Raw genomic sequence first — 20,788 nt, 5'->3', positions numbered from 1 at the left:
TGGCTCGGTGACCTTAAGCGTCCTTCTGCCTGTGTAACAAGCCCAGAATCCTCGGGGGAAGGTGGGTCCCTGCCCGGGAGCCCCCGGGGCCCCCGCACCATCTCTGTCGCCCACTCCCAATTCCAGAAATGCGGCCCAGCCTCTCACACGGTATGTCCGAGAAGCGGGCTTCCTAGCATAATATTTTCCTCCCACAGAACGTGAGAATAAAGGGCCTTTTGCTTGTCTCCTCAAATAACTGGCTCTCAACATAAAGCAATCTTCTGCCCAGTAAAAATATTTCTGTAAACCTGGGTAACTCTATCTGTGGTTCCTTTTCTGAAAGTCAAAAATCTTGGAGAGTGAAACATGGCAGAGGCAGACCGTAGGACAAGCTCATGAAGTCATGTCTACCCAGACAACCCCTCCTTAATACTGTGATTAATTTGCTGTTAACCACAGGGACTTTGTGTCTTAATACTCTCAAAGCAGAGCACCAGTTCCCCCTTCTACAGGACAATATCCACCCCTCCCAAACCTGGGGTCCAGACAGGCAGGCAGGGGAGCCCCTGGCTGGGGCTTTGCTGAGATCGGGGAACTCCTTCAACCCCCGAAACACACAGGTGAGCGGTCACCTGGGGCTGGTCCTTGGCCAGGCAGGAGACAAGTGAGGGGTGTCCTAAGATCTGAATGTAAAGGTACCCACAATCACCCCCACACTAACCCTGAGACACCTGGATAAGTCACGGAAGCCTCCCTGGCTTTAGTTTTCCCAAAAGAAAATACAGATGAATGGAAATAGAATGGAAATAGACCTGAATCACCCCAACAACTTCTCAGCAAATGAAGATGGTCTCTCTGAACCCCTTCATCCACCTGACAGCAACCAAGCCCCTTCTGGGTGCTGTGTTGCGCCCCCAGAGAGATGGAGTGGGTTTCCCAGGAATCCTCCAGAACCTACCAGCAGCTCTGGACGCCTTGCTGAGCTATGAAGCATGTTTACTGAGTGCTTACTGCATGCTAAGCTGTAAGTTGCTCCATGCATTATTTCCTTTAATTCTCAAAACAACTCCAAGAGATGGGAACTTTTGTCTTCTCAATTTACAAGGGAGGAAATTAAGACCCAGTATCTATACAATCAACATAGTTCCCTATAAACCCAGATCCAAAGGCCAGGTCCAAAGATCTGTGGCCCATGGAATTAGAAGATCTACATGAGAAATAATAATAATGATAATAGTAATCATAAAGCTAAAAACAAAAAAGCCATAGAAAATAAGGCCAAGGTTCTTAACTAGGAGGCTATGGGTGCCCTAAAGTTGTAGTTAAAGGTGTGAGAGCCTTTATTTGAAGAGAATGACATCATCAGATTTAGCAGATTCCCAAAGGGGTCTTATTGTCTCCTTGAAGGTTAAGATCATCATCACTAGAATCGAGGAGCTTTAAAGAGGGCTGTGACCCACGTGGGCTCCCTGGAGGAGGTGACAAACTACCAGGGCTCTTCTGAGATCCAATGGCAGAGAATCAGCTAATTGCTCTGGCCACACCCCCACCCTCCAGCTGCTGACAGAAGCAGCAGTTCAGAAAGCTGTACTCTAGGGGCCAGACAAGACACAGAAGCTGGCCCCCTCCCTCCAGGGTGCCTTCTGCAGCTTTCTCCTCCCAGGTGTTTTTTCTCTGGGGAACCACCCACCCATCTCGCCTTTGGCCCTTGAGGTTTGGGACTGATCCCAGCAGCACTCCAGGATGACCATGTTGACCCAGGACTCTTGGAGACGGAGGGATTGGCTCTGTGATGGGCATGTCAGCCAAGTCAAAAACAATGGCAGCCCAGCCTGGGATCTGGCTAACCCACTCTCTTCCGGCCTGGAACAGCAGCCTGGACTGGGTGCCAAGCATCCACCACCTGGGGAGAGTCTGTACCTGAAAATGAAGCTAACCGCTAACAGCAGAGCTGAAGGTACAGACCACCGGCCTAGGGCAGAGTTGGAGCTGTGGGATCCAGGGTCCCCGAATTCGATTCACCCTCTGAACTTCCCAGGCACACAGGCGAATAACATGCCTTTCATCAAACAGCAGAGATGTCTGAACAAACCCAAGGGATCCTAACTGACCCATACCAAGGAAGGTTGCACTCACTTAACCTGCAGCCCTCCTGAATTCTAAAGACACAAGGCCAGGGGAGACACTCTGGCTTTGCCAGAAAAGCAGAAGAGCCAGCCCTGGAGATCACATCAGGGAGTGTGGTGTGGGTGTCAGAGCAGGGGTGTGTGCAGGAGTAGAGTTATAGGAATCCATGCCATCCATCCAGGTAGACTACAGACATGAGCCCCGAAGTCACCTAGCTGCCCGATAGGGAATCAGTGCAATTAATTACTGTCCATCCTTAGAATGGAAGGCTTGAGAGCCACAAAGAGCAAGAAGATTCAATGTACTGATAAGGTCTGATTTCCAAGATGCACTATTAACAAAGCAAGGTGCAGAACCAGATTATGACTGGTCAATTGAAAGGAACACAAGGTCTCTATCAATTTTCATGATTCCCCACCTCAAATCCATTTTTCAATTAACCTAAAAATACTAGTCTTATTGGCCAAGAAGGCTTCCGCTGTCTGGGCAGGGATAAGGGTGCACACATGCCCACAGTAAGGTGGAACTGGAAGAGGAACCAGAAATGGCAGGTGCCTGGAGAGAGGGGTGCTGGGAGGCCAGCGGCAGAGGTGGCAAGGAGGCTTCTTTTTCATTACATAAGCTTTAGTGCTATTTTGAATGTCTTTATTTTTGTTTTTTACCATGTGCGTTACTTCATTTAGGTGGGGAGGTGGAGAGACAGGACCTGACTTCCTGCTCCTCTGGGGTCACGCTCCCACAGACCAAACTCCTGGCGCCTCCAAGCCTCAGCCACCCCGCAAGTGTTCCTTGAGCACCAGCCATGTGCCGAGCTGGGCAAAGGGCCCCGAGGATGCAGCGGTGAGCCCTGCAGAACCAGCTCCTTAGACTCTGCCTTCTGGCTTCTGACGCCCCATCCTATTAGTGCTGACCCTGGCCCCCTTTCGTGTAAGTATTAAATGCCTGACCAATGGCTGGGAGGAGGTCTTTGCAGACCATAAAGCTCTAGCTCTTCCTCCTGGAGAAAAGCTGGCCCCTCTCTGCCCTGCCCCAGGAGCAGGCTGTGCCTCCCAGCTGCACAAACCAGGACCAAAGGGACAGGTCCTCACCCAAGAAGCCCAGAAGCAAGACAGCAAGCAGCCTCACTCCCCTCCGCCTGAGGTTAAGAAGGCAGGGAAGGCCTGATCTATGAACCAGAAGAAGGTGCTCCAAGCCATCCACCTGGAAGTACCCTAAAATCCTTCCCCTCACTGACGTAGCAGTGGCCAATGGGGCTGCCACCTCCAAGCTGGAGGGAAGCCAGGCCTCAGAGGAGCAAGGTCTGGAAGGACCCCAAGAAGGGCTTTGCCAGGGCTGTCTGGGGGCAGAGCTCTCTGCCCACCAGCAACTGCCTCAGATAACTCCTTTGACCGCCCACAGGATAGGGGTTAGCCTAATGCTCTGCAGCCCTGGATCCTTCTCGATGGTCCAGAGCTATGCACTCCAGGAGCCGCTAGCTGCATGAGGCTATTGAAATGAATTCGAATACAATATATTGGAAATCCAGGTCCCCAGTCCCAGAAGCCACATCCCAAGTGCTCAGGAGCCACAGGCAGTTAACGACGTGTGGACACAGAGCTTTGTCATCATCACAGAAAGTTCTATCAGACAGCGCTCATCTCGAGGTCCTTTTAACTCTCCTTCCTTCCAGTTATAAACCGAGGGTCCTGACAGGTCTGGAAAGAAAGGCCAGGTATCCACAGCTGTCCCTAGAATCGAAACACTTGTAGAAGCTGCGGCCACGAGGAAATGCACAGAAGGAGACAGGACCGTTGACTGAGCTGGTCGTGACTCAGGGACGGTGCCCCCCAGGATCCCTAAAGCTCTACAGGTGGGCCGTGCCCTCCCCGACTCAGCCCTCCTCCCCCTCCGGCCCCTCCCCAATGCCTTTCCTACAGGGTCCACGAAGGACAGGTGTCACCCAATACAGAGAGGCTCTGATTCAGAGAGCATCCGGGTGGAAGGGGGGTCCCCAAGGGCTCTGCATCCAAGACAGCATGCGGGAGGTCGCCGTAGGCATGGCCCTCGCCGCACCCTGCACCCCTCCCCACCCCACGTCTCTCTCCCGCCACTGTCTTCTCTCTCCACCCCCCTGCAAAGTCTCTCCATAAATCTCCTGCACACGTGATCCCCTTCTCACGTCTCATTCTCTTCTAAAATCTATGGGCTTTTTGAAAAACACAAAAGTATCCACACTCCTTGGATGGGGGTGGGGGGGGTAGTCAAACAATGTAGAAACATCTAATGTGAAAAGTGAAACTCCTTCTCTCCTCATTGCCTCCCACCATTCTAGTCCTCGGGGAAGCAGCCTTTGTCAGTGTATCCTTCCAGATCTTTCCCTGCACACCTGCAAATATATAGACACGGGCCTGAATAGACTTTTGTATCCTGCAAAAAAAAAAAAAAAAAAAACGGACCACATCATGCTTCTGTTTTGCTCTCACTTTGCTCATTCAATGGCATTTCAGGGGCCTCCTTCCCGTCAGCCCGCTGCCCACCCTCACTCGCCCTGGTTTCACAAGGCGCGGAAAGATCGGTGACACAGCCGGCCCGTGTTTGTTAGCTGTCTCCTAGTGACCGATATTAGAGTTGCTGCACATTTTTCATCCTTCCGAAGAAGGAGCCATAGACGTTCTTGTGCTCTGCTCACGTGCAAGGTTCCCTCAGCCCCCTCCTGACCCAGGCCCAGCCTGCCTCCGCTGTCATCCCACCAAGACCACACTCCTGCCACCCCCAGCGGCACGCACCAGGATCCCAGATCCATCGGGGGACACCCGGCAGTCCCCTTCCCGACCCAGCCTCCGGACAGGTTCTCTCCCAGGAGACCATCCTCTCTGCTAGACTACCTTGACGACCCCCTGTAAATGCCATCTCCCAGTAATTACGCCCCCCATGTAGTCCCTTCCCCTGAACCTGGCCTCGATCTGTGACCTGCTTTAACAAAGAGAATGCAGCGCTGCCAATTCCGGGCCTGCGCCTTTGGGAGGCCTGGCAGTTTCCGCTTCGGCACCCCCAGGAAGGCAGCCACCAGGCAGGGGGTCAGCTTACCCCGAGACCACCATACCATGAGGAAGACCATGTTAACCACGTGGTGAGGCCACATGGAAGAGGATCAAGGCCCCGGGTGGGGGACCCAAGTGGAACAGTTGGCCCCTGGCTGTTCGAGCCGCCCCATCTATGCCACGTGGACCCACAAAGAAGCTGCACCTGCCAAGCCCGACACAAATAGCGTAATGTTAATCAACTCACGAGAGGATTAAATCACTAAATTTTGGAGTAATTTGTTACACAGCAAAAGAGAACCCAAACACCCTCCCTTTCTTCAGCGCACTTGGAGATGCAGAGATAAAGGCCAGCAGCAGTGACATTAGCTACCTGATAGCCAAGCTGGGGCCACCCCCAGTGCCCGCCCCACCCCCCCGCTCAGGATTCCCAGCACAGTACTCTGTCCAGTCCCCAAAGATTCAGCCAATTGTTCTTTCAGGAGGCAGCTGCAGCTCAGAGGTTGGTTCTTGAGTGAGAGGACTTGGGGACCCACAAAAGACTCCCCATTCTCTTCATGCCCGGAGCAAAGGGAGTAGGTGGGCAAGAAATCACCCCCAGTCATCCTGGGAGAATCTGTTGTGACCATATTGTCAACAGACCAAAAGGCCCTGATGTTAAGAAAGGAAACTTTGGCACAGAGAGGTTATGGAACTTGCCCAAGGTCACACAGCTAGTGAGAAGGAGAGCTGGGGCTCGAAACTAAGCATTCGGGCTCAGAGCCTGCACCAGGAACCAAACATCAGTATTTTCCAACACTTTTACCTGTAGTAAGAATTACATTTTAGAATGGGCCTCTCTGTATATGGATTTGGGTATAGATGTGTGGGTAGATATCCACAGATCTAGATGGATCTGTCTATCTATAGACATGAATATCCTTGCCTATAAATTTTTTAAAAAGTCACACAAAGCAATATTTCCTCTTGTTTTAGGCAATGTTTAATGCTGGTCGCTAAATGGATTTCATGAGCCACAAATGGGATTGTAACATATGGTTGATGGGGGGTGGGGGTGGGAATCTCATCTATGATGATGGAAGACAGCTCTAAGATCAGATTAACCTGAACTGGAATCTTGCTGGAAGATTCCACTCCCAAGTCAAGTGACTTTGGGCAAGGAGGTAGACTCCTTTAGCGCTCAGTTTCTCCAAAGGTAAAACAAAGACAGGAATGGGCTGTCTCTGACACTCTGACCTGCCTTCTCACGGTGCTGCGAGTGTTGAGTGGTACGGACCACGCATGGCTCAGGGCCGGCATGCCGTGGATGGCCCAGTGTGGGGCATGGGACAGAGTGGACCCTTTGTAGCCATATTGAGGCTGTAGCCAAAGAACACTGTACAGCGATGCACGGACGAGACCCATCAAGGCACCAGGCTCCTTTGAATTCCCAGGCAGGGGGACAAGGGCATCTCCCCAGGGGCCACTGAAAACACAGTTCTGTTCCTGGTCTGTAGCACTTTCTCCTCATCTTTTTGCTTTTGAAGTCTCTCTGATCACTGGGGGAAAGATGCGTAAAGTAACGGGGTCAAGGTCAAAAACTGCCCCGCAACAAGTCTCCCTCGGGAAGCCAGATCGGGCATGGCCATGGCACCCCGAAGCAGCACCCCCAAACCCACTCGCTGGGGCCACCACAAGCCCAAGCCTCTGTGTGAGGGGCCTGCCAGCCTGCGTGGCCTTCTAGAATGAGAAAAACACCCTTAGGCTTGAGCCCATTGGGGAGGCTCTGGTCTTCCCCAGCCCTCACCTGTGGCCCGAGGGTGGCCAAGCCAGCCCTGCTAACAGGGCCCCTTTATGCTGTGCCCCTGCCTCTCTGGGGCCCCAGAGCAGTGCTCACAGCCAGGGGGCTCGGGCAGCACACGGCAGGCCAGCCAGTCAGCTCCACGCCTTCTCCCCCTACCTCCCATCCAGCCAGAAAGGAGAGCAGCCAGCGTGGGCAGACATCAATAAAAAATCAAATCACCTGCAGTGGGGGGACCAGGACCCTGGTGGGTTATAACATAGAACAAACTCCCCCCTCCCCTCCCAACCCCAGGCAATGTCGACCCTCCTCTGCTGGAAAGAGCATTTCTGTCCTAACATCTCAGAGCCTGGAGTCTGGTCCTGCGTCAGACAGGAGGGAGCTGAAGATTCCCTACCCTCATCATGGCCTTTGCACTTCCCTCTCTCTGAGATGCCCCCTTTCCTCCCCTGGCTGTTTATTCTTTGGATCCAAGGTTGGACCCCACCCCACTTCCTGTCCCACCACAGCCTGCTCTTTCCTCATCACGTTTCCTCACCAGTTCATCACGCACCTGAGTGATCATTAGCTTTAAGAGGAGAGACCTCCCTTTTACTCTCCCTGTTTGGCCGAGAGGAACTTGTGTCGCTCTTAGAACCACGCCATGAGCTAGAAACCAGGCTTCTACCCATTCCACGGATATAGAAACTGAGGATCAGAGATGAGCACCCCCTCAAGAGATGTGCATCTGGGCGTCAGGAGTCAGACCCAGAAGTCGGATTCCGCCAGTCATGTCTGGGACACCTGCTCTGTGTGCACACCGGGAGCCTCGGTACAAGGTGGCCTGAACCCGAAGGCGGGTCTAATGGAAGTTAAGAGAACCAATGCAAGGCGCTAGATGGAAGTTTGCAGTATGGACGAGTGCTGTCCCCAAAGTGGCCCAAGCCACATCTCTCCGTGCTGACCCCCACCTGGCCCTCCCACAGTGCTCTGCCAAACGGAAACAAGCTGTCCCCAGCTTCCCAGCCCCCAGCCTCTGCTGGGCCTCCACCCCCTGCTCGGTGGCAGCCTGAGTCCCGCTCTCCCTAGCTGGGCCTGACACTTCCATCCACTGTGCCCGTCTCTCAGCTGCACAACATGGGGGAACAAGACACTGGAAAAACCGCACATAAAGCACGAGGTGGCTTTCACACTCAAGAGTCTGCACTATTACCACCAACACACTTGTCCCCCACCAAAACCTCATCTCCCAAGCCAGGGAACAACAGGCCAAATCCAGCTGCCTGGGTCCACCCAAAGAAACTATTTTCTAAAAACATTATTTGGTTGATGGTTTTTTTTGTTTTGTTTTTTTTTTAATTAGAATGACTTCACATGAAAATCCAGATGGCTAGATTCTCTTAATGACCCGATGTGGCAACACCAGGGCCGCATTTGCACATGGCAACCACTGGCAGGGGCTAAGCGATGCTGCACACTTGAGACAGGACGTGTGCCCCTGGGGGACCCCAGTCCCCACTCCTCCTGCATGTCTCCCACCCAGCCCACGATGTCCTTGATATGACTTCTCTGGCCCTTTAAACTCTGACCATCCTTCAGAGCTTCTCACACGCCACCTCCTTCAGGAAGTCCTCCCCAAATCTCCATAGCCTGGTGTCTCTTGCGGCTTTATAACCCTAATAGCTCACATGGACTGGGCACACACTTCTGTGCCCGGCAGTTACAACCCTTCTACCTTCGGAGTCCTGACAACCAGCTTGTGAAGCGGATTCCATTACCATACCCACGTTACAGAGGAGGGAACCGAGGCCCAGACTTGATTCTTCTACTGGCCTCCCCACCCCTATCCATTCCCCACCCTTCTCTATGCTGCTCTGTGCCCCCGGGGAAGCTGACCTCCTTAGACCAATTTGCTGAAGCGTCCTGGTCTCTGGCTCCTGGCTTTGGACAATGGGAGGTCCTGGCAGGAAACCTGAGGACACAAGGAGAGGTTGGGGTATTTCTCCCCACCCCCCACTCCCTCTGTCCCACGTCTCTATGGTTCATCTTCCACATATAGAGCTCTTGCCTGGCTTTTCCACTTCCTCAGCAGTGTTTCCTGTAGGTTTCCAAATCCAAAATATCCAACATTTCTTCCCCTGCCCTTTCTGCCCTGGGACAGTGATATCTCCCTGCCTTTTGCCAGGGGCCAAGTACTCTGGGTGCCTCAATACCCCGTGAAGTTTCTGTTAATCCTTCCCACATCTTTAGAAGTTAGTATCTGCTAGCACCCAGGATATCGGGCTCCAGAGTGCTCGCTCTTTAACCATCACCTACACAGCCTCAAGCCCTATTCTCCTTCTCCTGGTCCTTCCCCTGCTGGTGGTCTCAAGGGTCCCCTGGATGAGCCCTAAGAGCCAAAGGCTCTGCCCAGGTCAATGCAGACATTCCAGAATCTCTGCCTGAGCCAAGAAGATAGAGTCACTTGATTCCTCTTTATCCTCCAAATTATTTTTACAACGGAGAGCCTGTCCTCACATTCCTTCTTCCCAGCCACAAGAGCTCCCCCACTTCTGCCCTGCTGGATCCTCACACAGGGCCTGCCATTCGTCTTCTCTCTAGACAAAGACCAAGGTCCACAACTCGCCTGAGCAGGCTGCCTTGCCTAGACTGTGGTCCCTCCTCAGCCAAATGAACTTCAATCAGCATCTCAAACAAACTGGAGGCTTTCTCACACACTACTGGCCCATCTAGCAGGCACTCAGAGCGCTATTACATGACCCCCCACCTTGCTCCCCACCACCCCTTCCCTGATTCACCCTTGAGCTGAGATCAATGGCTCCTCCAAGACCACCTGACCCAAGGCCAGTTGGCACCCCCTGCTCTAGACCCTCAGAGCCCCCAGAGTGTCCTCCAACATTCCCCTAACACTATCTTCATTGTTCAGTATCCACTACCCAAACCATGAGCCAATCTAATGGCACTATTGATGCAAAAATCCCAAGTGAAAGATAAGCAGATCAAATACAGCATTTTAGAACAGCCATGTGTCGTGATGAAGAAGGATTACGTTTGGGAATACAAAGGAAGTTGAACACTAGGAAATCTAGTGAGGTAAATCTGTACGTAGTCATTTGTTACAATCGCAAAGGTTGACAACACCCCAACAGCACTGGACAGAATTCAATAATAATTCCTGGTTTCAAAAATATTAGCAAGCCAGGGGTTAAAGAAAGCTTTCTTAACTAGATAAGCAACAAACTGTTATTAGATAGTATGGAAGATTCTAACCAATGCAATAAGATAAGAAAAATGGATGAGAGGCAAAGATGAACGTTCAGGTCCACTAAACTCTAAGCTCAGTGGGGTAGGAGCTATGCCGTATGCTTCATAGTTTCCATACCACCCTAAACACACCCAAATATCTGTGGAAGGCACAGCCACCCAGATGAGGGCTGAGCCCCATTCAATGTTCTCAAAGCACCCAGTACTCCTCCTCCGAGATACCCATCACAACTTAAATTGTGTCATTTGTTTTTAAAAATACTTCTCTTTGTTGGAGGGGATGTGGAGAAAGGGGAACCCTCTTACACTGTTGGTGGGAATGCAAGTTGGTGCAGCCACTTTGGAAAACAGTGTGGAAATGCCTCAAAAAATTAAAAATCGAGCTACCCTATGATCCTGCAATTGCACTACTGGGTATTTACCCCAAAGATATAGATGTAGTGAAAAGAAGGGTCATCTGTACCCCAATGTTCATAGCAGCAATGGCCACAGTTGCAAAACTGTGGAAGAAGGCAAGATGCACTTCAAGAGACAAATGGATAAAGACGATGTGGTCCATGTATACAATGGAATATTATGCAGCCATGAGAAAGGATGAATATCCAACTTTTGTATCAACATGAACAGGTCTGGAGGAGATTATGCAGAGTGAAATAAGCCAAGCAGAGAACGTCAATTATCCCATGGCTTCACTTACTTATGGAGCATAAGGAATAACATGAAGAACATTGGGAGAAGGAGAGGAGAAGTGAGTTGGGGGAAATCAGAGGGGGAAACGAAACCTGAGAACTGGACTCTGAGAAACAACCTGAGGGTTTTGGAGGCGAGGGGGATGGGAGGTTAGGTGAGCCAGGTGTTGGGTATTAAGGAGGGCACGTGTTGCATAGAGCACTGGGTGTGGTGCATAAACAATGAATTTTGGAACACTGAAAAAAAAATTAAATTACAAAAAAAAATACTTCTCTTTTCCTACTAGAGTATAAACTCCATGAACACAAGTGCCATGCTTCGCGGGCGCAGCGAATGTTTACCAGGCCCAAAGTAGGTACACTATGTCCACTCCATGGAGAGGAAGGACTATCTGTGGATGACTAAAATGCGTTCATGGTTGCTAAGTTATAATAAATGATTTTATCCTACTTCATAGCTGGAAAACCCCAGGCCCAGAGAAGGGAGGTGACGCCACGCCACCATGGCCTCCTCTGTGGGTCCTCTGAAAGGCATGAGCCCCCCACCAGGCCACGCACACAGGGCGCTGCCCATGTGGCTCAACGAGTTCAGAAAGTGAAGCCCAGACCCGTCCCTCCAAACGAATGCACAACCAGGGCACCCCCAGGTGGCCACAGCCACCTCTCTGGGGCCAGGGCTGACCTGTAGCGGGACCCGAACTTTCCTCGCAAAGCCTCGTGATGGTTGTCCCCACGGACAAACAGCCTCCCACTGCTTCCCCCCATGAAGTTATCAAAGAATTACTTATGTCTCTGCAAGTGCTTGTTTGGAAAAGCTTCTCCGCCCCACCTGGGCTTGGCAGGAGGGGCAGCATCCTTGGGCCCGCCCTTCGGGGAGTGATCCGGCTTTTCCTCCAGCCCCTGAAGGCTCTCGGCCATTCTTCATGTGGAGAGTCTGAGGCCAGCCATAAAGAAGCAGGCAGCCTCCCAGGATAAACGGAGCACGGTGACATCAAAGACCGCCTTCCAGATTAAACAACTGAGGCCTTCAGCTCTCTCTGGCGTTTCTTCCAGGATATTCTGGGCTCCTGCCTCAGTTCTCCCTCAGATGGAATGGCAGACATTTTGTTTGTGAGAGTCTGAATTTTTTCCTTCCTCAGGGGCGAGGGGGAGAGGGAGGAGGTGCGGGGGAAGGCAGGGTGGGGAGGGAGAGAGCGAGAGGAAGAGAAAGAATGTCTGTGAGAGACAAGAGCCACAAAAAAAGAACATGTGTGAGCGAAAAAGAAAGGGAAGTCAGGGAGGCAGCCGGAAGCGCCTGCTTTGGAATCCAACAAGCAACCTAAAAATTCCAAAAGTTTCTAAACCAAAGCACACTGCGAACCCACAGCCAGGGAGGGAGGCAATAAGAGCCCCTGAGCTGGGATCTGTGGCTGCCTGGCTCTCCAAGGCTAGCAGATCCCTTTGTGGGCCGGGGCACCGGCCCCTTCACCAGAGGGTCCCTTGGCACTCCTCTTTCTCAGACACATCAGGTAAACCAAGGCAAGGGACCCTCTTCCCTCAGGAACCATCCCTGTGGTTGGCTTGTTACTACTCCTCTCGCCCTTGGGGTGCCTCTCTCTGCCTTGAGTACAATCCAATCCCACACCGCAGGCCCCCATATCCTACCACCGCTGGGCTTCTGGCCCTTCAGCGGACCCTCCTCTCCACGCAGGGTAGCAGGGCCCACCGATCCATCCCAACACCTGGAATAATGCCCCCGAGTCCCCAAGTCCATGACGCTCTCCATTCAGCAGCTCCATGAGCATGCTGCTGGCTGGGGCAGCAGGCTGAACACCCACCCGGTCCCTCCACCTGTCTCGGGAACGGGTAGCTCACATGTGCCAGGGGCCAGTAACGCACAGGACTTTTCAGAAAGCCTGAGCACCAGGAGAGCTCTGTGGGCCCAACACGCTGTAAGCCACTTGAAGTCCGCTCTCCCAACACAAGCAGCACCGAGTTCCCAGGGACAATGTCGAATCCCGGGCCTCCCACAGGTACTCTGTGCACGATTACCAACTTTCTCCTCCCACACCCTCTTCCTCAGGGCCTCTCAGCTCTCTATTTAAATGCCACCTTCATTCAGCTTCCCCCACGTACTCCAGTCTGTTGATGTCCTGATTCCTTCGTCTCCTTTAAATCAGACTAGAAGCCATGGGAGGGCAGGGACCACAGCTCGTTTAGGTACCCTGTATCCTCGATGCCTGGCCCAGCTAGGGATTTCATAACGAACAACAATTCATTATATATCATGATTAATAGATGAGTGCCTGACAACAAAGGCCTGGTCCCACTCTTCCTTCTGCCTGAGGAAGAGGATCTGGGAGAGAATGAGGCAGGGATGGTGCCCTAATCGATCTTCATTCATTCATCCATCCAGCAAAGACATCATAAGTCCCCACCACGTGCCCTCGGGCTAACGCAAGGAAGATGTATTCCTGTGAAAGTAATTCTTTCCTTGCTGACTTTCCATAGACTTTTTTTTTTAAGATTTTATTTTTTTAATGTATTTGAGAGACAGAGATCACAAGTAGGCAGAGAGGCAGGCAGAGAGAGAGCAGAAAGCAGGCTCCCTGCTGAGCAGAGAGCCCGATGTGGGGCTCGATCCCAGGATCCTGGGATCATGACCTGAGCCGAAGGCAGAGACTTTAACCCACTGAGCCACCTAGGTGCCCCTTTGTAGACTGTTTTAAGCACTCATAGGGATGGTTGGGTCCCTGTGGGTCCCTACTGGAGCTTCTTGGCGCAAGGAGGAGTCCTCTCTGCCCATCCGGGGCCCACCCTCTCTCCTCACGTTGGCCATCCCCACTGGGTGAGGGGAAGCACCATTCCCCCGAGTTCTAGGACCTGGGAGACATGCCAAGCCTGCTTCCTGGTTCAGCCTCTCCCTGGGTTTATTACATACAGTTTGTACGAAATGTGAAAGTGCAGGGGCTGTTCCTGAATTCAAGGGACTAGAACATGCATGGGCCTGACTCAGGAGAACTTCTTTCCCAAAGAGAAGTTCCGAAGGCAGGATGAGATGCTCCTCGAAGTCTCCCAGAGACCACATCACAGAGATTTATTAAAGCCTTGCCCACCACCCGCCCTCCAGAGGAACCCGGCCTAATTGAAAGCCAGAAGCCCCAGCTGGCGCTTTGCCCAGCTCGGGCCTCCCCAGTCTCTCCCTGCACCCCCACCCCCGGAGTAAAGAAAGCTGCCAGGTGGGGCTACAGAGCTGATCCTGGGTGCCACGGGCAGAGGAGACCCTCCTGGAGAACCCAAAGATGCCTCCACCAACCTCAAAGCAAATCATCTTCTAATTCTGAAAACACCAAATATTTAATTTATGCTTTACCTCAAATGTCAAGTCTACGTCCCGGCACATAGCTTTGAAACCACGTAAGGAGGCCTAACGCTTTCCATATGGTGAAGACATGGGGCCTTTTAATTGTGCCAACTGGTATCATTCAAGGGTGATTCCCCTGGAATCTGGCAACTGGGGCAGCAGCTGGGCCAACAGCCAGCCTCCAACCCCATCACCCAGCCCTGCATGGCCTCGCGGGCTCCGACACAGCCTGCGCCCTCCCAATCTTCCCCAAACATCAAAATGCACTAGGTGCCCCGTAATTAAATTACCAGCCTGCAGGAAAGCCACCTTCAACCCCGAAGCAGGTTTGCCAGGCCCGCAGCTCTCCGCCCCATTCCTAAGGCAGCTCTGCTAAAAGAGCAAAAGGGCCAAACCCGGGGTTGGGGGCAGGTGGGGGGATGGGGGGGTGGGCGGGGCATGGCCTTAAACCTGGTCTTACACATTCACATCGGTGCCCACAGGTACAAAGCTCAGAGCACAGGGCCCCCAGGTTCTCCTTGTCCAGGCACGCTGCCATCAGCTTCTCCACGTCCCCTACACGACTCCATCCCTCTACCAACATTTTCCAATTCACCCATTATATTCTAGGACATTTTCCAGACCCGGTATTCCCGATTGGTGTTCTCTCATAACTGCCTGTTACAGCTTTGTGTTTACCACTCCTTCTTTATCTCTTTGAGATTATTAGGCTTATTGAAACTTCGAAGTGTCTATTGCATTGCTGTCCGGCATAGAAATCGTTCACTTCATTGTTCGTGGCTCAGAGTACTTGGACCTGTCCCCATCCCTCATTATTGTTCTCCTCTGAGCTCCCCGAGTGCTTGAAGCCCCGCCCTCAGTCCGTGTCCATCCAAGTGCATCTACAGTGGACGGTGGGGCAGGGGAGGGAGGAAGCCTCTGGATTCATCATCTGGGCTCCCATCTCTGCCCAACCTGTGCCTCAGCAAACCTCCTAGTATCTTTCTCCCTTTTGAACTCATTTTGAAGGGTCACTTGCCATAACCTCACCAGGGCTGAGGATATTATTACACCCATTTAGCAGATGAGCTTAGATAAAATGGCTTATAGGAGATGGTGAGCTCTAGTGGCAGAGCCTGGCCTCATTTATTTTCATGCTCGGGATGGCAGGCTTAGGTTAGTGCCAGCAAAGTCACCCTCTCCCGCCCCAGGACCTTCCAAGCAACTGGGACCCACCCTAAACATTGACTAAGCTACTCAGACCGGGTCAGGAAGGAAGAGGGCCAGCAGGTGCCCCTCCTGCTCCTGCCGGCCCACCACCGGCCTCTTCCCAAAGTACTCAGCAGCTGGTCAGCATGCTGCTCTCTGGAAATGAGTAAGGGAAGAACCCTCTGGGCAGGTGTTCTAGCACAGACCTTTGCCACTCGTGGCCCGGTTCTCTAGAAAGTGCTTCCGAAGGAGAGAGAAAGACAGAGTCCCCATCAGCCGGCTCGCAACTTTATAGGGTTAGGAAGAGGAGTGAGACAATGTAAGCAAAGTGCCTGACATCCACAGGAACTTAATAAATAGTGATGTTCATTGCAGTGATAATAATGCGAGTTGAATGAACCACTAATGGGCCTCCAGCCACTTCAGTGAAAGGCAGGCAGAGTGGAGACAGAGACCGTCCATACGCCAGGCCTAGGGCTGCCGGAGGGACCTCTGCCAGCCCCCGGCATCCAGCAGACCTTGGAGCCCACACCCTACCTCCTGACGATCTAATGGAAAAGCCTATACAGCCACCCTTTTTGCCCCACTGGGAATCACAGAAATTAACCTCAGCAGGAGGCTGCCCACTGCTGTCTCATTCAGTGTTTCTCCTAAACTTCGGGCATTCCGTTTCCACAGTCACAGTTTTGACCACTTGTACTTAATAGTGTGCTCGGAATCAACTTTCAACACCGTCTTTCAATTTAGCTTCATCCTAAGTGATAATATCATGGGTTTGATGTCCTAGTTATTATCTTTTCCGGCAACAGAAACGCTTGACTATTAAGATAACAAACATTCCTTCGGGCACCACCTGAAATCAGTGCACAGGCCCCCCCCACTGCGCAGCCTCCCACCTTGGGCTTCCCCTGACCTCTCCCAGGGTGGGCTCGTCATCCCCACCCCAGCAGATCTGGTGGCTGGGCCAGGGCTGGTAGGAACCCCAGTGTCCAGGTCCCAGTCCCCAAAGCAGAACTCCCCAGGAAGCAGAGTCTCCCTCCCCCTAGTATCTTGGATGAGGCCCGCCCTCCACCACCCAACATATGTCACACGGATGGCTCTGCCTCTCACATCTTCAAACATGTTTTGAACAAACATTAATGACCCCTGAGTGTTTCTCTGAGAGAGGGGGTGAGGAAGGGAAGGGGAGCAAGCACCACCCCATGCTGTCCTCAGCTGGGGGAAGAAAACAGGCAACAAAATTCCATGACTTCACCAAAGCCACAGACTTCAGCTGGGGCCCCCTCCCCACCCTCCCTCATCTCCCCCAATGGCAACTTTTACTGGTTCGCATTCCTCTTGCTGGGAATACTACTATTTAATTAAAAACGACAGACTTTTGTTTTCTTCTCCTTCCTTCCTCCTCCCTCCCATCCTCCAGGACTGGATGCCAAGGAGACCCACCAAAAACATGCGGGTAACATTTGTTATGGCTTTGAAGATAAAAGTCAATTGAAGTAAGCCCTCGCTGTATTTCAAGTTTCCCCTAAAGCATGGAGCAAGCTGCCTGGCAGTTGAGGAAAGGAAAAAAAAAAAAAAAAAAAGAAAGAAAGAAAAAAAAAAAAAGGGGGACTGCAAATAAATGTCATTCTGCAGGAATACTTTGTAAAAATAAACAGGCTGAAAAAACCCAAAACTTGATTAATGGAAATCCACTCAGTTGGCCTCTGTCTTGAGCTGCAAATGCATTTGTTCGTATAGCTAAATCGGATCATTTTCACCAGGCTTTAAATAAGTAAGTAGATCAAAAACTATAAATGGTGAGGGAAGAAAGGGAAGTTTGTAGTTCTGTTTCTAAAGGGCCCCAACTGCAGTGCCCCCCACCCAGCTAGTTTTGACCTTTCCTGGGGGACAGCAGCTCCAGTGCCAGCCCAGCCAGAAGAGGAAGAAAAAGGAAGAAGAGAAAGCCCCCCAGCTAAGCGAGGCAATGGGAAGAGGTGCGATGGGGGCTTCTTCCAGATGCAGAAATTATTCCATACATGCACAGGCGTGGACTTTATCGCCAGGCTCACCTCCCAGCACCAGCCCCTGCAACTAAGCGACCAGCCCAGGTGCCACGGCCCCAGTACCAGAGAACGTACACACACACACACACACACACACACACATCTGAATCTGAAACCTCCACAGGCCCCTCCCCAGCCCCATGGACAAGACCAAAGAACTAACCAGACCTGAGACTCAGTCTGTTCCCCTCTAAGTTTAAAAAAAAAAAAATTAAATGTCACATCAAAAAGTTGATTCATCCTTTGATCCTTGGCTTGCTCGAGTTCCACGCAGACCATCTGAAAGCCCCGTGCAGAGTTCCCGAGCTCCGAGGACATCTGTGAGCACCAGTCCCAGGCCAAGAGCTGGGGCTGGACTCACTCACTCCCCTGTCTCATCCACCGCTCCCTCAGGAACAGCTCCAACCCCAGCAACCTACTGGGGGAAGGCTCAGGGTGGGCCCTGGCGACAGCAGCAGGAGAGCCGCTCTCTCCGTGTGGGCCAAGTGAAGAGGTACCAGGTCTCAGTGCCCCCCAGGCTCTGCTACCCAGATCACAGCCTCTTCTACTGGGCTTCCTGACTGAGCAGATGGAGTGATGAATGCCACAGACACTTGGAACACATTTGAAGGCCAGCACAGTCCCGTCCTCCACCCAGATGCCTTCCCTGTCTTACTAGCAAGCACACCCCCTCTAAATCCACCTTTGAATACTGGCCACAGAAACAAGGTAGAGAGGTCAGTACAGGCCCCCAAACCCCTCCAGCACACACAAGCTTCCCCACATACCAGACCTGCACCACCTCCTCACCTAGGACTTTTCCCTCCCCAGACAGCCCTCCACTGCCAGCTGGATGGGAGACCGACACCCTAGCCACCTCTAAGGTTCCCCAAGACATGTTGGTGGGGCAGAGGCAGCTGCAAAGGGACTTCAGGACTTAGAAGCTGTGCCGAGAGGGTGCCAGAAGTTGGGGTTGGTTGGGTAAGGAGACCCGTCTCGGGCTGAAAGGTAGGTGAGGATCGTACCCGGGTTCCTCTGCCAACCGTGTCAGCCGCGCGCAGCTGTCGGGGTCCAGAGCTACCGCCGGGGCAGCGCTGCCTCCCGATCCACTCCTCGATGCCTTTCCGAGCCCAGGCGGCGCTCACGGCGAAGCTGTCACCTGGGGCGGGGAAGACACGAAGCCCCTGAGTCTGGCCCCTGGGCCGAAAGTTACCCGACACAGAGTGGGCGCGGCAGAGACAGCGGGGACAAGATGGGGGGTGAGCGCCGGGGCACCATCCGGGAGAGAGGGACGCAGGTAATCGGAAGAAAGGGGTTCAGCTAAGCCTCAGGGGGCAGAGACCCAGATGGGATCCTAAAGGGGGAGCAGCACCCTGGAGAAAGGGTGTGGGGATCAGAAGAGGCAGCGATAGAGGCAGGACTGCTGAGGAGCGGGGCGAGGGTCGGGTGCAGTGAGCACGGGACGGGTGCACGGAGCACCCGGGGATGAGGGGAAGAGGGAAACTGGGGGTGAGAAGAGGAGCGCAGTGGGCGCAAGAGCCCAGCTCTCGGGAGAAGGGACTGAGGGCCCGAAGGAGAGGGGCAGGATCTTGGGGGAAGGGGCTTAGGAGTCTGAAGAGAGGGCTCAGAGAGCGCGGAGGGCGAGGACCGCAAAAGGAGGGGTTGGGGGTCAGAAGAGAGAGCACAGGACGGCGGTGGGGCAGAAAGGGGGGCGCGAGGACTGCTCCCGGAGCGGGTTTGTGGGAGCGGTGGCCAGAGCTGGGGGTGGGGGTGGCCCTGGTAATAAGATCCCGCGGGCTAGGCCATTCCGCCGCGGTTCGCGGTGCTTCCCCGTCCATCCCCCCGGTCCGTGCCCCGCGCGCCCCTACCTTCCGGACTCTCCCTGCGCTTGCACACGGCGGCTGCAGGCACATCGCGCGCGGCGGCGGCGGCGGCGGCGGGAGCCGGAAAGAAAGGAGAGGCAGAGAGTTAGCAATCGCGGGGGCGAGGGCGGCCGGGGCCAGGGGGCCGGCGCGCGGGCGACACTGACCCGGCTTGGAGTGAAGTTTCCCCATGCTGGGGGCGCGGCGGGCGGGGGCGTCCCTAAGCCATGCGCTCAGCCCGCGGGGCGCCGGCGGCTCGCCGCGCCGCGCCTCGCCTCGCTCTCCTCCTCCCGGAGCAACCCCGAGCCGAGCGGAGCCCGAGGCGGCGCCGGGACCCGCTCCTGCCGCCGTCGCTGCGGCCCGACTGACGCCCGGGCGCGCCGAGCCCCCAGCCCGCCGCCGCGGCCCGCGCCTCCCCGCGCGCCCATTGGCCGGGCGCGGCTCATCAAAGGCGAGGCGGGCCGCGGAGAGGGCGGGCTGGGGGCGGGCTGGGGGCGGGCCGGGGGCGGGCCGGGAGGGGCGGGCCGGCGGGCCGGGGCGTGGCCAGTCGCCGCGGGGCCGACACAGCGCCCCCCTCCAGGCTGAGGTCTTCAGCTGGGCGCGGGGTCGGCGGGGCGGACAGGTCCAGGGACCTGCACCCGGAGACCCAGGGACCCGGGTGGGGGAAGGGCCTCTGTCCAATAGGCGTAAGCGTATTGGGACAAACACCCTCCCGAGTCCTGTCTTCTCTGGAACAACCGCTGCCCCTCGCTAACAGTACCGTGCCTGCCCTCCGCTCTATTTTTCCTCGAAGAGGGCCAGGCAGGAATCGTGTAGGCTCCAATTTACAGGTGATGTAACTGAGGTCGGGAGAGGAGACGCGGCTGCTGCGCTGCCCCTTCCCGATCTTAGCACGACCTGATTTTTGCAGAAAGTGCTCGCGGATTACTCGCCCCATGCTCCCACTCCGCCCCTCTAAGTTTTGATCTGGGATCCAAGAGGAGCTCCCACCGCGCCTCGAGCGGGTTGTGGGCCCAGCCCACTCCTGGCAGCTGCAAGTGTCCGAAAGCCACGAGTTGCCAGCCAATCGCTCGGATGCCTCATGCCGGGGGCCCGTGGGTGCCCTCCCGGGGTCGAGGCTCGCTGCCAGCTGCGCGGCCCGGAAGGGGGTAACCGCTGGGTCTTTGATCCTCCTCGGTTTCCGCTCCCTGCCGCAGCTCGCCAGACCCAAGGGCTTGTTTGTTTTGTCTGGGGAAGTCTCTGCGGAGGGGAGAGCGACATCAAGGGGTTCCACCCCACCTTTGTGGTTCTCAGGGAGAATGACTGCCCCGCTGGGGACACCGCGGGCTTGTTAAGTTCTGCCTGGTACAGGGCGGCCTGGGCGTGGGAAAAGAAAACCCTGTGCTAAGTAGTGAGGATCCCGGCTCTGCCCCTGGGACTGACTTCACTGCGTGAGCCTCAGTTTTCTGATCTGTAAAATGGAGGCTCAAGTCTTCCCTTTTTGCCAGCTCCTTGGAGCGGCCGTTGCCCAAGAAAGATAATGTAAGCAAC

The 20,788-nt window shown here is 54.1% G+C and overlaps 1 protein-coding gene across 1 annotated transcript in view; it reads right to left on the bottom strand.

The window, feature by feature from the left end:
• Positions 1 to 19,646, bottom strand: part of NKD1 (NKD inhibitor of WNT signaling pathway 1) — an 85,485-nt gene extending 65,839 nt beyond the window's left edge. The window contains exons 1-3 of the mRNA XM_045076045.1: positions 19,426 to 19,646; positions 19,265 to 19,297; positions 18,422 to 18,555 (exon numbers count right to left, since the gene is read on the bottom strand). Of these exons, the coding sequence (XP_044931980.1) occupies positions 18,422 to 18,555; positions 19,265 to 19,297; positions 19,426 to 19,450 (192 nt within the window). The 5' untranslated portion in view covers positions 19,451 to 19,646. The remainder of the gene's footprint in view (positions 1 to 18,421; positions 18,556 to 19,264; positions 19,298 to 19,425) is intronic.
• Between the last annotated feature and the right edge of the window lie 1,142 nt (positions 19,647 to 20,788).

The sequence above is a fragment of the Mustela putorius genome, unplaced genomic scaffold (assembly GCF_011764305.1).
Source record: "Mustela putorius furo isolate JIRA1106 unplaced genomic scaffold, ASM1176430v1.1 tig00000174_pilon_pilon_pilon, whole genome shotgun sequence".
NCBI classification, from domain to species: Eukaryota; Metazoa; Chordata; class Mammalia; order Carnivora; family Mustelidae; genus Mustela; species Mustela putorius.
This window is presented reverse-complemented; position numbering and strand designations above follow the sequence as displayed.